The following is a 17,389-nucleotide window of genomic DNA, read 5'->3' as shown; positions in this document are numbered from 1 at the left end:
ACCATCATGACAGAGAAGATGGCAACAGACAGACAGGCAGCCATGGTGCTGGAGTGTTAACTGAGAGCTTACATCTGATCCACAAGTAACAGGCAGAGAAAGAGAGAGACTGAGGCTGGTGTGAGCTTTTAAAACCTCAAAGCCCACACCCAGTGACACTCCACCAACAAAACCACACCTCCTAATCCTTCCTAAAATGGTTCCGCAAATTTCAGATCAAGCATTCAAATGTATGAGATCATTCTTGTGCAAACCACCAGACTCAGACTAACCTAGAACTCACAGTGTAGCCCAGACTCACTGTGAGCTTTCAACAATCCTCCTGTCTTAGCTTCCCAAGTACTAGGATCACAAGTGTGAGCTTGCGGCTCACCCCAGCCTTTTGACCTCTTATTACTCCCGTGACACTTGGTGCTCTTGGGGAGGTTCTGCATATGCAGGAATTCTGTTGATTTCAGTTTATTTTAACAGAATATAGTATTTGATCTTTCTTTAAACCTTTAGCTCCTAGGATCAGACATTGCTCTTGACACACATTTTTATTGGGTGTATGTTAGGTTGAACAGCCGTAGAACTCTTTTGTACTTGATCCTATCAGGATTCCTAGCAAAATATGTTTGCTTCCATAGATAATAAGACTAGCTAAGAAACATGATATTATTCAGAAGAGAATTGTTTTATTCCTCAAAATTAGCCTTCATATTTTAGGTCTATTTTGATTATTAAAAAATTAAAGTAGTATTTAGAGCCCATTAAATGTGTTTATTTTCTCATTTCCTAATCTGTTTAAAGCATTATGTAGTGAGACAGAAGGAATGGTAGCTTGCTTCCTTGTAACAGGCATCTGTTTCCCTGGATCAGAATATGCATATGCCCTGGCTGAGCATCTTCCAATATAATTCTTAGTACTCGATCTCACTCCCTCACAATCTTTATAAGTCTAAATTTTCCATGAAATAATGCAGTGCATAATAAAGTTCCAGTGTTTAAACGTGATCAGGCAGCTGGCTCATTGAAATCAGATGGTGATGAATATTTCTAAAGAATATTTCTCTGCTTTAAGGAACTAGCATATAAGACCAGGATACTGTGGCCAATATACATGAAAATGAGAAAAGGATTCTAAAGTGGTTTTGAATGTCAGCAGAATATACACTGCTGTAATAAAACACCATAACCAAAAGGAACTTGGGGAGGAAAGTTTATTCCATTTTAGAGCTTACAGTCCATCCTTAAGGGAAGTCAGGGCAGGAACCTGGAAGCAGGAACTGATGCAGAGGCCATGGAGAAATGCTTCCTTAGCCTACTTTGTTATAGCACCTAGGCACTGCCCCTATGGGATGGGCCCTCGTTTATCAATCATTAATCAAGAAAATAGCATACAGGCTTGCCTGAAGCCCAATATTACAGAAGAATTTTCTCAGTTGTAGTTCGCTTCTCAGATAACTCAAGCTTGTTTCAAGTTAACATAAAACTAGCCAGCACAGATATAGTTTTTAATTGCTTACATACTTGTGTATTATCTGTCTATGATGAAAAGGAGTAAACCCAGGATTTGTACATGCTAGGCAAGTTCTCTGACATAGTCTCAACCTAAATTCATTTTGGCTGATTTATAGACATAAATGTGCTTATTTATGGGGTACTATGTGAAATTTCATTGCTTGAATCTATTGCCTGTATCTATCTCTTATCAATTCACCATAACAATGTGCAAATATTTGAGGAGATGATGTTTTCAGTATAGGCAGCTGGACAAGTGGCAATGCTATTTTTTTGTTTTGTTTTGTTTTCTGAGACAGGGTTTCTCTGTATTGTTTTGGAGCCTGTCCTGGAACTCGCTCGGTAGACCAGGCTGGCCTTGAGCTCACAGAGATCCGCCTGCCTCTGCTAAGGCATGCGCCACCACCACCGGCTTGCTCTTTTACTGTGGAGAAAGGAAGCCTAATGGGGAGAGCACATTTTCCAGATAGTTCAGTTAGGAAAGACTCCACAGCAGGCTTACCATAGCTATCCTCTGCTCTGCCTTCCCCTTAGCTGTGTGCTCAGTCAGAAACCATGGGAAAACAAGGCAGGTGCTTCTATTTTTTTTATGACATCTGAAAAGCCCAACACAGTGTTTGATTTTGAGAAGGTCTTTGCCTTTATCTTTTTTCTCAAGTAATAATTTAAATTTCAATGTTTCTCAAGTATTAATTTTAAAAATAGCATGTATTTATCAGTTATTCTTGCACTTATAGTGTAGAGTTTTTATTAATAACAATTATTGCTGATAACCATAAAGTTCATGTATTTAAGCAGTTTTTAAAATTCATGAGTTTTCAAGGTCTGCCTTTTTCTGATATTAAAAATGTTAAGGTCCCTCCAGAGAACACTGAATGAATTGAAAGAGTACCAGAAGCAGCATGACCACTACCTGCGGCAGCAGGAGATCCTAGAGAAACACAAACTCATTCAGGAAGAGCAGATCTTGCGCAACATCATCCACGAGACTCAGATGGCAAAAGAGGCACAGTTGGGTGAGTACAGTGCAAGGAGGTAGGAAATCCACTGTCGGCATGCTTCCCTGGAAGACTCTTTGTGTAGCTTTGAAGCAGTATGAAGTTATATTTATGACTTGTCTGGATCTTTTTAAAATGTATTCATGTGTGCATGAGTATATGCAAGTATGCCGCAATGCATGAGTGGAGCTCAGGATAAACCAGAGGAGGGGAAACCATGGGGGTCAGTTCTCTCCTTCTCCATGTGGGATCCAGGTATCGAACTCAAGTCATCAGACTTGGCAGCAAGCACATACACCTACTGAGCATCTCCCAGCCTGACTTTCTTAAATCTTTTTGCTTACTTATTTTAATTTTAGTTTATGTATGTGTGTGTGTGCCTGCTTGTTTGTGTACCATATGCTTATAGGTGCCTGCAGGGACCAGAAGTGAGCACGGAATCTCCTGGAAGCAGAGTTATATATAGCCAGGTGTGAGACACGTAGTGTGGGTGCTGGGGACCACACCTGGGTCCTCTGCAAGAACAACAAGTGCTTTTAAACACTGAGCCATCTTTAATAAAAATGTCATTCTCCTAGAGATCTTGGTACAATGCAAATTCTACCTCAGGATTAAGAGGTGGGGTTGAGCTTCTGCCCTCATAACAAACACTGCTCTGTAGGCATCAAGGCCCTCCTCTAAGACAGTGGTTCTCAACCTTCCTAATGCTGCGACCCTTTAATACAGTTCCTCATGTTGTGGTGACCTCCAACCATAAAATTATTTTCATTGCTATTTCATAACTGTAATTTTGTAACTGTTATGAATTGCAGTGTAAATATCTGATATGTAAGTCCTATGAAAAAGTTGTTAAACCCCCAAAGGGGACATGACCCACGGGTTGAGAACCACTGCTCTAAGAAACCAGAGAAATGCTAACAGTAACATGTGTATACTCTGCCAAAGCAAACGTCTTTTTCCCCCTTGCTTTCCTAAAAACAAACACTATTTTAGAAATAGGGATCTACACTAGAATTAGCAGGAAACCTACTCCAGTAGGAAATCTTAGCCCAGGTCAGTAGATAAGTTGAAAGGGAGTTCTAAAATCATTTCCATAGTTATCCATAGAATCACTCATGCGCGTGGCTGGTTGGTTTGTTTTTCAGAGAAAGTAATTCATAGCTTTATTAATATCTCTTAAAGTCTGTTTCCTCCAAAATAGAACCACTAGTCTAGAGGAACTTAGGTTGGCAAAAGATCGATGATTTTATTGTATCCAGAATATTTTGTTTGTGATTAAATCCCAAGGGAACAGATCTGACAACTCAGCAACAAAGTATAAAGTCATAGATGCCTTAAATTGTTCCCTCCTCTCTTGAATATGTTCATCTGGAAGGACTCTTGAGCATTGGACCTTAACTATGACTATTTATCATCCATTTTACAGTCCCTCTAATGGTTTATCTTTGCCATTTTAAGAATAAAGAATATATTCAGGTTTTAGGATTATTTAGTGATCAATCTGCATTAAATGGAACCTGAGCTCTTTTTTTGTTTGTTTGTTTTGCTTTTTCAAGACAGGGTTTCTCTGTGGCTAGAACTAGCTCTCATAGACCATGCTGGTCTCAAACTCACAGAGATTCACCTGCCTCTGCCTCCTGAGTGCTGGGATTAAAGGCGTGTGCCACCACCGCCCGGCTGAACCTGAGCTCTTACATAGGCGTTTGAAACAAAATTAGGAACTAATCAACATGGACAGAATGTAATTGCTAGGATAATTAGCTAGTAATTTTAGTCTCTCCTTGTTTTCTATGGAGAAAAACTGTGACTTCAAAGATTTGTTTATCATGGCGGGGCATGGTATGTGCAGCTCATGATTACAAGTGTTCTCATCAGATCTACGTGGAGCTGGAGTTCCAGTGGTTGCAAGACACCTGGTGTGAGTGGTGAAGTCATCTGGAAAAGCTTAAACATCTCTCCAGCCCTGAATTGCGATTTCTTTAATTATTTCACTTAATTAACTATATTAATAAGTGTCTGTTTAAATAGCCTGAATACTCCTAAAGTGTAAGAGGCACAATACTAAAACTAAGTGACTTACACTAAGAAAAAGCATGCTGTCACTGCATGACCTTGCTCATCATTTGTGTAACTTCTTCTTGCCCCAGGAAATCATCAGATATGCCGTCTTGTCAACCAGCAGCATAGTTTGCATTGCCAATGGGACCAACCTGTGCGCTACCATCGAGGAGATATCTTTGAAAATGTGGACTATGTTCAGGTCCTTTTCTTGGTCTCTTCTAGTTCTTGCTAACTCACCTATGTATAAATATATCATGTTTTGTTCCTTTGACTTTTTGTGAATTCAGTTGCTAAAATGTGTTACTGCCATTTAAAGCTTTTAAGATTTTTATTGTCTATTACGTGTGTGAAGGCAGATTTTGTTGTGAATTATCAGCTGCATGGATAACAGTCCATTTCCCAAAGTACTAGCACTGTGTCTACATTCATGTGTACTTTTCCCCCTTTGTTATGGGAGCTAAACTTGAACTGTTACTACTATTTAATTCAGTTTTAATTTATCTCTCTAAGGCAGTGGTTCTCAACCTTCCTAATGCTGTAACCCTTTAATATAGTTCTTCATGTTGTGGTGACTCCCCAGCCATAAAATTATTTCATTGCAACTTCATAGCTGATTATGCTACTGTCATGAATGTAAATATCAGATATTCGACCTTGTGCGGGTCTGGACCCACAGGTTGAGAGTCACTGTTCTAAGGCATGAAGGCATGACTAGGACCTACATAAGATGTGGGAGAGAGAAACATCTTTCCTCAAATCCCATCTTTTTGCCCCTCAAGAAATACCAACAAAATTATATTGCCACTAAAAAAAAATACTTATTAAGTACCATTGGTAGGCATATGCTTTCTGTAACCATCTCTGTATGGATATATATATATATACAACACACATATACTCATCCTCACCTGTGTGTGCACATGCAGCCATTCTAGCCTGTCTTTTTTTCAAGAAAGAGTATGTAAATACAATGAAACTGGATGGTGTGAAACTGTTGCTGGATGAGTGAAGAGGGAGCATGCACAACCAGATTAATAATCATAAAAAAGATAACAAAACAAAACCAGCATTTATCCTATCCTTCATAAGACCCATTGTGCACTAGCCTCAAGAAATTTCCAGAGACAAACTGTTAAAATAAGAGTCAGGAAAACATTTCTAGGAGAACAAACCATAAGCAAATTTGAGCCCTTTAATTTAAAAAACCCTAGACAATATTAATAGGAATAGTGTCGTAGATTGGGCTTCTATTGCCATGAAGAAACACCATGATCATGGTAACTCTTATAAAGGGAAACATTCAGTTGAGTGACTTACAGTTCACATGTTCAGTCAGTTGTCATCATGGTGGGACATGACAGCATGCAGGTGTGCATGGGGCCAGAGAAGGAGCTTGGAGTTCTACATCTTGACAGGAAGTGAACTGAGACACACTGCTCATGGCTTGAGCATATATGAGACCCTAAAGCCTGACTCCAAAGTGACAAACTTCCTCCAACAAGGCCATACCTACTCCAACAGAACAACATCTCCTAATAGTGCCACTCCCTATGAGCTTATGGGGGACAATTACATTCAAACTACCACAAGTAATAAACAAAGATACATAGGCCTTTCAGGAGGGACAGCAGCAATGTGGAACTTATGCTCCTCTGATTTCCATGGACCAATCACTAGCACTCCTACATGTTTGGCTTTTAAGACAATGAATAAAGACTCACACCATCTGAGAGTCTATCTATCTCCTGTCGTAAGCACAAGCATTGTAAAGAGGAAAAGGGGGGATTTGGAAATATGATTGAAATCCAGTGTGACTTTTAGATGTCCTAGTAGTTTGAGAACTGCCCTGGATCAGTATCCTTTCAGTTATATAATGTCTGTGTACCAGAAGAGTGTCTTTCTATTCGTAAGACCTAGAAGTACAAATTTAGCATGCTCACTCCTTTCTCTCATGCCCTTCCTATCCATCCCTCTCATGGTCTGTTTCACATTCTGTACCCTGTCGAACCATGGTGTCTTACAGGTGCAGCAAATAATTTATCTTGGTTTGGAGGAAAGCTGTGTATGTGTGTGGTTCTTCATTTTTCTAGTTTCACCTCTTTAGCTCTAAAAATTGTATGGAATTGAACACTGTTGGGACATAGTTCTAAGAAGTAAATGATCCTATTGCTTATTGCTGACATGCTTTCTGAATTTCTGTTAGACTACTGATGAATGTTCACTAGGTTTTTTTGTTTAAGTAAAATCTCCCTCATAACTCCATTTCCACTCACAATTGAATTAAAGTTTTTATTTTCTAGTTTGGTGATGATTCATCAACCTCCAGTATGATGTCTGTGAATGTTGATGTTCCTTCAAATCAGAGTGATGTCAGTGAGTCCATCAAGTCTTCTCCTGTAGCCCATTCTGTCCTCTGGGTGTGGGGCCGTGACTCTGATGCATACAGGGTAAGTGTATAGAGAATGATAAAGGCGTTTTCTCCAGCAAACATGGTCTCTTAAAACTGTGGCTGTCCACTGCAATGATTAATGTGGCCTGACACTGTCCAGCCTCGTACACCGTACATGCAGTAAACTTACTATTAAATGGACGTCATTCTGTTAGGTAATCATGGGTCAGTAAGGTCTTTACTAAGTTCCACACAATCCAGTGGAGCAGGTGAAACCCTGATTCCAGTTTTTCATGCTGGGTGTGATTACTAGCTTGTGTCTTCTTCGCTTATTCAGTCAATACTGAATGCTAGGCTGATACTAGGATGTAGGAGATAAGCTTTTTGCCCTCTTGAAGCTTTATTATACTAATGGAAGATGCATACAGTGATTACACTGGTAAATATATTTATAGGCTACCATGAGGAAATTGTATGTTAGATAGGTTGTATGCTAGCTAGGACATAAGGACAAAAATGTGTACTTTTTATTTACCATTAAAACTTCAAAATTTAATTGAATATTTATTTATTGTAACAGTTAATTCAGCCATTAGATTTAATTATCAAAATTTGGGTTTGTAGGCCCTTAGTACAGTTATTTGTATGTAGAAAAATGAACATTTTACAGATTTCTAAAGGAATTGTTGGGAAGCTGAGACAGGAAGATCGCTTGAGCATTGGAGTTGCCTTATTAAAGGGATTATTAAGTTTTGGCATTTAATCAAAGATTGTTGGTTGGTGTTTGTTTGCTTGTTTGTGTGTTTTGTCGGCATGAGGAGCTTATGTGTGCTTTCAGGTACATGTTACAAGCTGCACCTCCAAAGATGTACCCCTTATTATACAAAGTCCAGAGATAGACTTGAGGCTCAGGTGACTGCAAGTGACCAGTGACTTTACCAGTGACTTCTTTCCTTCCTCTCTTATGGTGTCAGGCACATTACTGTTTTCATTTGAAAATGTGATGAGATACATCAGCAACTGGAAAGCAAGCTTTTCTGTTCATATGAGGCTGAGGCTTTCTTTTCTTTCTAGTAATGCCGCCAGTCTGTCCTTGTATTTCATTGGCTCAGCTAACATAGGCCTGCCCTGTACCACCCAGTCGGTAATGAAGCAAACAGAGTAATTCAGACTAAGAGTCTGATAGAAGGAATATTGTAAGATCAGCCAGAGTACCCACATTTATCTGAAAGCGTTACTTTTCTGTTCCACCATTCTTGTATAGTGTCTTAGTTGCTTTTCTGTTTCTGTGAAGAGACCCCATGACCAAGACAACTCTTATGAAAGAAAGCATTTCATTGGGAGCTGGCTCACAGCGTCAGAGAGTTATTAGTCATAGAAGGGAGGGTGGCATCAGGCAGACATGGTGCTGGAGAAGTAGTTGAGAGTTAGCATCCTGATCCTCAAGCAGAGAGAAAGACAGTGGGTTTGGCATGGGGTTTTAAACCCTCAGAGCCACCTCCCCCCATGACATACTTCCTCCAACAAGACCATAAATCCTAATTCTTCTAATCCTTTCAGATAGTGCTACTCCTTGGTGACTAAGCATTCAAACGACCACATATACCTAAATTACTGTCTAAGTTTTAGATTTATATATCTTATTTTTATGTATATGATATGACAGTTGTGTTAGCTGTGTGTATGAGCATTACATGCCTGATGTGGTCTGTGTAGACCAGAAGAGGGCATCAGATCCCTGGAACTAGAGTTAGAAATAGTTGTGAGCGGCCATGTGGGTGCTGGGAATGAAACCTAGGTCCTCTGAAAAAACAGTCAGTGCTCTTAATCTCTGAACCATTGCTCCAGCCCCTAGTTTGCCTAAATTCTTTTAACAGTTCATTTAGCATGTTGAAATGTTGAATCTAAAGTAATCTATGAGAAGATTTATTTCTTTCGTAGGATAAACAACATATTCTTTGGCCTAAAAGAGCAGATTGTACAGACAGCTATCCCAGAGTCCCTCTTGGTGGGGAATTACCAACATACTTTCTGCCTCCAGAGAACAAAGGACTCAGGCAAGTGCTGATGGATTTGGCAAAGCACCTGATTCTGCATGATTGTCTTCTGGCGGTTCTTTGAGAGCACCAGCCTTGGACTTGAAAGGTTAAGTCTTTGTCTTGAACTCACCCAAACTTTGAATATATGAATCTTGTTCCTTTTTCTTATGCCAGGATCCACGAACTGACCAGTGATGATTATTCTTCAAAAGAAGAGGCCCAAACCCCTGACTGTTCCATAACTGACTTCAGAAAAAGCCACACCCTGTCCTTCTTAGTCAAAGAATTAGAGGTCCGCATGGATCTGAAAGCCAAAATACCCGATGACCATGCACGCAAAGTAAGGCTCACTTAGGCTGCTGTTTATTGGCGTCCATTCTGGGTGACTTCGAAAGCCTCGTACATGGAACAGAAACTTGAAGGAAGGTGCTAGGTTTTCAGCTAGAGAAACTAAAGTAGCATTGAGAATTGATGAGATGGCTGAGATGTCACCATGCTTCTTAACAGCAGAGCAACAGAAATGCTCCTGGGCTGCAGTGCATGGTGTCCTTCTGAGCACTGTGTGTGCCTCTAACCCAGAGCATTGTGAAGACGGAAGACATAGAACTCTGTCTGATGGAGGCCATCCTGACATCTTCAGTTAAGCTTTGTGCCTGCTGAGCTCCACAGGTTTATACAATTCAAGGCTTGAAAGTTCTCCTGCTCTGGCCTTGTCACTTGTTTTGGAACTATGTGAGGTCCCTGGAAATCTCTTAATTTGATAGCCATCCAACAAAAGTATGAATAGTTTCTGTTAATACTATTTCCTTTAGTTCTTATTAGCTGTGTATGACTAAGAGTACTTTATTACTATAGATAGATGTGTATTCCAGGGATAATATGTAGATTACAATATTTGAACAAACGTAACTACTCACAAACTACAAATGACAGCATTATCTTTTTATAGGGAAACAGACCATGGCAACTAATTTGGTGCTGGTGGTGTTTTAAACTGAGTATAGTGAGTACTTAAATTTAGTACACATTCATTAAAGCCGAAAAGCAATCATTTACCAGGTACTGTTGTTGGTTCTTAGAACATCAAAATAATTAAGGCACAACCTTTCTTTAGATTGCTCACAAGTACACAAACACTGCAGGAGAAAAAATAGCTGAATTGAGGTCTGGTTCTTTCCAGCTTGGGAAGGAAGAGTGCAGAGTTTAATATATCCAGTATTGCATGTTGTTGATTCTGGATAATTTCTCATTAGATTCTACACACATAAGTTACCTTTAATGTGGGAGGGTATTTTACTGGAAAGAGAAACAGAGAGACAGACAGACAGAGAATGTGTGTGCATCTTTTAACTCTCATAGTTGAAGAAAACTAGAGCATATATGTGAGCTGTAGAATACTTGTTAGTACATATGTATGCTGTACATATGATTATTTGTGAGTAATTGTTCTTGGGGGTTTGGATATACCTCAGTGAGTTAAGTGTTTGCCACACAAGCAGGGGACCTGAGTTTAGATCCCTGTACCTCTGTAAAAAGCTGAGTGTGGTGACACGTGTTTATAATCTCCCTTTGCTAAGGATGGGTGATGGCAGGAGGACTCTTGGTATTTACTTATCGGCTAGTCTAGCAAGTCAGTGAGTTCCAAGTTCAGTGAGACTATGTCTCAAAAAATAGGGAGTGACAGAGGAGGGTAAGATGCCCTGCATCAAACTCTAGCCTCCACATGTCACACACACATATATACATAGGAGCACACATACACAAAATACATACACACTCATGCTAGATAGATAGATAGATAGATAGATAGATAGATAGATAGATAGATAGATAGATAGATAGATAGATAGATAGGTTAAAAATTCTGAGGCACTCATTTAAAGAATGCCATCATAGAGATTCTTCCAGATGTCTTCCCTGGTATTTTCAATTGAGTCAGTGTTTCTTTTGATATTTTCAGATTTTGCTTTCCCGTATTAAAAACTATACTATCCCAGAAGAAGAAATTGGGTCTTTTTTATTTCATGCTATTAACAAGGTAAGTCATTTGTTTGAGGCATTTAAAACTTAAATATTAACTATAAACTTAAATACTAAGTTTTAGTTTTTAATGTATTTGTTAAAAATTCTATTTAGAGCTAGTACTGTACTTTTTATATAACTGAAGTGCTTTGACATTGTCAGCCAAACGCTCCGGTGTGGCTCATTCTGAATGAAGCAGGACTGTACTGGAGAGCAGTAGGAAATAGCACTTTCGCTATCGCCTGCCTTCAGAGGGCTTTGAATTTAGCTCCGCTCCAATACCAGGACATTCCTCTTGTCAACCTGGCCAACCTTTTGATTCATTACGGCCTTCATCTTGATGCTACTAAGCTGCTCCTGCAAGCGCTGGCTGTCAACAGCTCCGAGGTGAGGTACTTTTTACTTACCTTCTTGCAGCCATGTATATGAGAACAGCTTGGTTGTAGAGTGCTCTTTGATTTTGTCTAGGAGGGATACAAAAAGTGTCAAGTTTGCTTTTCAGGTTAAAGTTCACATATTTCAAGAAAAGAAAAAATGTATTTTATTTTAATTATTTATATATTTTGAGGCAGGGTCAGTTATATAGCCAGAGCTCACCTCAGTTCAAAATTCTCCTGCCTCGGGCTCATGACCCAACATAACAGGCATGTAGCATCATGCTAGCTCTTTTCAAATTTAAATGAATGAAATTTACAATTCTCAGTTAGCTTTTTAAAAGCTTGCATGTAAGCAAGAATTGTGTAGCCATCAAAGTATACTTTACTTTCTATGTCAGTGTGCAACACCTGGCTCTTTTTTTATCCAACTCATTACTGAATGTACCTTGCTCAGTATTATACTGTCTTATACATGGAATTTTTTAATATACAAACATAGTTATATCCTCTGAAACAAAATACAGTTAAACAGTTGTTTTGGTAAGAAATAATAGGCAGGGGACTGGAAATAGAACTCAGTGATAGAGCTTAACCTAGCATGCACAACACAATATATCCAGTGCCAAGGTAACAGATACACGCTGCCATGCCCAAGGTAACTGCTTTGTTGTTATTTTTAATTCTTATTTGTAAGATATCACATCATAATTCATCTTACTGATTTATCACATTAAGTTTGATGAAATGCAGTTGTAATGTATATACAACTAAGTTGCCCTTACCTAACACCAAAATGATTATATGTTTTATCTCTGGAGAATCCGTTGGAAAAGATGAGTATGAACAACTCAGGTTTCTTTAAGGTTTCCTAAAACTAAATTTTTAAATATAGGATGTTGCCCATTAAGGATTCATAAATTTACAACTAAATTTTAAGCATAATTTTATGATTCCTCTACTTTCCAGCAGGTCAGGTTGCTAGTACGTCCATGAGATAGTACCCAGTGCTTGGTCTGTAGCAGCCATGCTCGGTGAGAATAGATGATGCCCATGCGCTAGGCTGTGATGAAGTAGGCATACCATGGAAGACCCGGTGCTGCCATAGTCCAGGACACTTCCTGTGTTCACTTGCTGCACTACCACCTAAGGCAGCTAAGTGACGTTTTTCTGAAGAAGGAAAAACTGAGCTCTCATAGAGATACTTGTCTTTCTGTATTTAGTTGTGAAGTGCTCTGGTATTTCTACAAGATAAAAAGAGAAGTCAATGAATCTGGATAACAGTAGCAAAAATACACCCTAACCAACACTCCCTCCCCAGATGTCAGCATTGAAAATACTCACTTATAACCAGGGATTGCAAGTATTTCATAGTGAACCTTAAAGATTAATACATTTATAAAAACTGCTACTATATAGTTTTAAAGCCATTCATTTAAATGGTTGTATAGTCCAGAGATTGGCATACCACGACTTACTCTTTTTTTTTTTTTTTTTTTTTTTTTTTTGGTTTTTCGAGACAGGGTTTCTCTGTATTGTTTTCGAGGCTGTCGGTCCAGCCTGGCCTCAAACTCACAGAGATCCACCTGCCTCTGCCTCCCGAGTGCTGGGATTAAAGGCGTGCGCCACCACCGCCCGGCATGACTTACTCTTTAGGTAGCTGACAGCCTTAGTAACTGTTATTAATGCTGGTTTCTATCAGAGCCTTTTCTGTTTTCCAGGTAACTATCTTAGCACTGAAATTAGTAAGTCAGTGAAATAGAAAATATTTTGATAGCTGTGATACCTTACAGGGCCAGATGGTCCAACAAAACGTTTGGACTGTACATATGATCATAAGCAAGGGCTACAAATCTTCATTGTACATATATCTTCACCTGTATTGAACATTTCATTTGTTTTCCTATATTAGATTTTTATTCTACTAGAGCTGGGCACCCTGCAGGTGTTTTACATACAATAGTTCACTTACAATAGTAACAGTATATTGCCTCTGAACTAACTTTCATAAAACTGGTTAGCTTATTTTAAAATACCACTTCTTTGTTTGAACACTTTTTAGTCTTCTAATAACAATGTTTTGTTTTCTAAGATGATCTCAACTGTGCTAGTCCAAACTGGTCCCAAAGCTTGCGATGCTCCTCTGCCTTTGTCTTTCAAGTGCTGGGGTCACAGGCATGCACCACATGCCCAGTTTAGAAACATGAACTAGTTCTAGATTAAGTAAACAAAGCTATAAAACGTATGTTTTGTATGTACACATTAGAGAAACCACTGTTTGATTCCATTCATGTGAACTTCACAAAGGGTAAAGTTAATGTGTGGTGGTAGAAGCCACAATATCTCAACAATGGTTTCTTTAGGGATAGGGTTGGGAATCTCTGGGATATTGGAAACATTCTAATTGTTTTATATATTGGGTTGAGTAGCAGTTATCAGAATATATTAATATGTAATATGAAATTCATTGAGTTGCATGTTTAAGACTAGTTACAACTTTTAGTTGTATATAATACAGTTGTGTATAATGCAGTTTAGAATTGGCTGGTGTGAATAAAGTGAACAGTTTAGTGTAACCTTTACAGAGCAACCAAATTAAAACTCAAAGAAGTGTAATATAATGTGAAGGTTTTATGCTTCTCAAAATGCAGCAGTTCATTTACATTCTGCTGATTCTTTTTTCTCTTCTCTTCAGCCGCTGACCTTTTTGAGCCTGGGAAATGCTTACCTGGCTCTGAAGAATGTCAGCGGGGCACTTGAAGCCTTCAGGCGGGCCTTGAAGCTAACTACCAGATGCCCAGAGTGTGAAAGCAGCCTAAAGCTGATCCGCTGCATGCAGTTTTACCCTTTTCTGTACAACATTACCTCTTCAGTTTGTAGTGGTAAGTGCCTGTTAAATGCCAGAAAAATTAGGAGCTCAACCAGTGTTGTTGGCATGATTGAAAGAACACAGAGATGGTTTTAGAAACATCTTCCAGGGTTTAGAAAACTAATTCCAGGTGAACAGCAAAAAGTATATTCATTAAATTCCTAGAAATGCCTTAGGAGCCGGGCGTTGGTGGCTCACGCCTTTAATCCCAGCACTCGGGAGGCAGAGGCGGGCGGATCTCTGTGAGTTCGAGGCCGGGCTGTACTGACAGCCTCCAAAACAATACAGAGAGACCCTGTCTCGTAAAACTAAAAAAAAAAAAAAAAAAAAAAAAAAAAGAAATGCCTTAAGAGTTAAGGTTTAGTTTGTTTCCAGAATCCTAGTTAAGAAATACTGACTAAATTTTACAGTGGAATTGAGAGATTACCTATTTTTTCTCCCCTAAATTTCTGTTTAACCATAACTAATATTCATGGTGAAAGAAATTCATGAAATGTATTATGAGCACATTTCTACATACTTAGTCCCTAAAAACAGCTTCTTGCCTTTCAGAGTAGTGGTTCAGCTTTACTTACTGCCCTTTTACAATGGTTATCTAATGGTATATTGCAGTGTCCTTTGTCTTTAAGTGTGTCTGCCTAGCAGAGCAAGTATGAAACCTTTCTAAATGTCACATGAACTCTAGTAACCTTCATTATAAGGAAAAGATTGTCTGTTTCACAGTCAGCCTTTGAACTGTGATAGAAACAGTTTACATGTATGTGGATCTTCAACACCTAGCAAGTGCTACGTTGGACAACAGTGGACATTCCATTGCTCTCCAGATTATAGTATAGTGCTTAGGCAGAGGGCCGGCATTCTAGTTCCTTCAGTTTGGATATTAAAAATTGAACAAATCTGACACCCAGTTTATGAGGTTTGACTTAGATGATTTATAATAGGCTTAAAGCCAGAAACTAGTTTTCCTGATTCACTTTACCAGGCTGCCTCAGGATTTTAATGGAATTGGGAATAAATGTACTTGCATTATTAAATACCAAAGTCTCTCAGCAGCATACTAACATAGATCAGATGCATACTGGTGTTGGTCATAATCTGAATTAGAGTTCTTGTGAATACAGAAGGTCTGAATAGTATTTTAGTGTGGAATAGTCATGGCCAGCACTAGAGTTATACAGATTCAAGCCTGAGCCATACTCTGTCTTACTTTCTGATCCTAGTAAAATAACATATCATTACCTTTGCAGTGGAAAACACCGTCACATACTTGCCGAGAGGATTAAGTGAGAAACTTATCATATAGTAGATAACTGGGTAAAAGTAAGCTTTTAGAAATTGATGGTAAGACCAGTGAGGTGACTCAGCAGGGAAAGACACGTGTTGCCAATCCTGAAGACCTGAGGTCAATTCCTGTAATCTACATGGTGGAAGAAGAGAACCAGCTCCCCAAGTGCTCCTCCACCCTCCACATGTGCAACCACACACGCACACACACAAACATGCACATGCGTGCATTAAATACAAATGAAATTTTAAAGACATTTATAGTAAATACCAGCAATTTAGAGCTTTCTAAGAGAAAGTATGGTTCTTGTTCTTACTTCATCCTAGGACAGGCGGTAGTTAGATGGTAGTGGTTACCAAAAAGAGCCTTGTTCTTCTTACTGAGGGTCTTTTATTAGGAGAACTCATGTCCCTTACCTTCTTCTATCACATCTCTTTAAAATTTGGTTCCTGGAGGTTTAGTAATCTTCCGCTAAAAGTTATTTTCCTTTGTATTAATATTGCTCACTTGTGTTCAGCTTTTTAGGGTTTTTTTGTTTTGTTTTGTTTTGTTTTTATTTCTTGCACTTTATTCTTATGTCACTCATGTCAGCAGAAGGAATTTAGTTGTGATGGACTTTTCACTAAGATCCTAACTTGTTGAGGAATAAGTAATGTGAGACAGATCTTTATCAGATATGGAGCATCTGCTAGTCTAGATTATCTCAATGATATCCATGGGTCCAGTAAAACTATAAAAGAAAACCATTTACCTTGGAAGATGGATTTCTGTTGTTCTTCCAGAGAGAACTCATGAGCAAACACTGGACAAGAGTCAGCCCTTTGCACTTAAGTAACTAACTGTGTAAATTGCAAGGCCTTTGCTCTGATTACTAGAACAGGCTCTCCCAGTCAGCCGATCTGAGACGATGATCATGTGAACAGCAAAATGTCTAACCAGTGGCATTGCCTAACATTCCCAGGTGTGAATCTCAGTGATTGCACTGAGTGAACTTTACTACTGAATTTTTCTTTGTGTATTACTCTAACAAACTCAAGTGTTTTATGAAGGAAGACTTAAAAGGTTCAATTTAAGTTTTTTCTTTGAGAATATTTCTTAGAGAATTTTGTAAAACATATTAGGATCATATTCGCCCTCCCTCCCCCAACTCTTCTCAGAGCCACTCTCTTTCCTTTGTATCCTATCCCACTTCGAGGCCAGTTTATGGTCCACGTATTCTTAGATGTGTGGTCTTCCACGAGAACATGATCAGCTTTTCAGAGACTGTATTCTTAGAGAGAACTGACCATTTCTCTCCTAGCAGCTCTTTGGCTAACAAGTGGAATTTCATGCCCAACTGCCCTCCTTATGCTGAGACTTGATCTGGCTTGGACTTAAATGCTCTCATAACCACTGTGAGTTCAGGTATAGCTGCCCTGCTGTCTCCAGAAGTCACTGTTTCCTTGTAGTCATCTACTCTCTTTGAATCTTTCCCACTCTCCCTTCCACAGTGATCCCCTGAGTCTTTGAAGTGGGGAATTTTACTTAGGACTGAACATTCTGAAGTCTCTTATTCTTTGTTCCCTGGCCCATTGTAGATCTCTGTGTTGATCATTACCTACTGTAAACAGAAGCTTTTCTAATGAAGGTTAAGATGTGCCTTTGTCTGTGGATACAATGATAAATCATTAGAAGTCCATTTAACAGAATAATACTAATAGATTTTCTCTAGAACCTATGATCTACTTAGGTTTTTGGCTCAGTAATTGTGCCAGGTATGGGTTTCATCAAATCAGGCCTTAAATCCAATCAGAAAGTGGTTGTTTACTCCCACGACATAACTGGCACTATTGCGCCAGTGGGCATGTCT

At 39.0% G+C, this 17,389-nt stretch overlaps 1 protein-coding gene across 7 annotated transcripts in view; it reads left to right on the top strand.

Moving 5' to 3' along the window:
* Positions 1–17,389, top strand: part of Ttc17 (tetratricopeptide repeat domain 17) — a 105,747-nt gene that overhangs the window by 31,837 nt on the left and 56,521 nt on the right. For all 7 annotated transcript variants that reach the window (XM_005064886.4, XM_040745909.1, XM_040745907.1 and 4 more), the window contains exons 9-16: positions 2,359–2,519; positions 4,649–4,761; positions 6,863–7,009; positions 8,893–9,008; positions 9,165–9,330; positions 10,951–11,028; positions 11,175–11,399; positions 14,082–14,268. In XM_005064886.4, coding sequence (XP_005064943.1) covers positions 2,359–2,519; positions 4,649–4,761; positions 6,863–7,009; positions 8,893–9,008; positions 9,165–9,330; positions 10,951–11,028; positions 11,175–11,399; positions 14,082–14,268 — 1,193 coding nt within the window. The remainder of the gene's footprint in view (positions 1–2,358; positions 2,520–4,648; positions 4,762–6,862; positions 7,010–8,892; positions 9,009–9,164; positions 9,331–10,950; positions 11,029–11,174; positions 11,400–14,081; positions 14,269–17,389) is intronic.

The sequence above is a fragment of the Mesocricetus auratus genome, unplaced genomic scaffold (genome assembly GCF_017639785.1).
Source record: "Mesocricetus auratus isolate SY011 unplaced genomic scaffold, BCM_Maur_2.0 Super-Scaffold_100004, whole genome shotgun sequence".
NCBI lineage: Eukaryota > Metazoa > Chordata > Mammalia > Rodentia > Cricetidae > Mesocricetus > Mesocricetus auratus.
The sequence above is the reverse complement of the archived record's forward strand: the minus strand, read 5'-3'. Positions and strand labels throughout refer to the sequence as shown.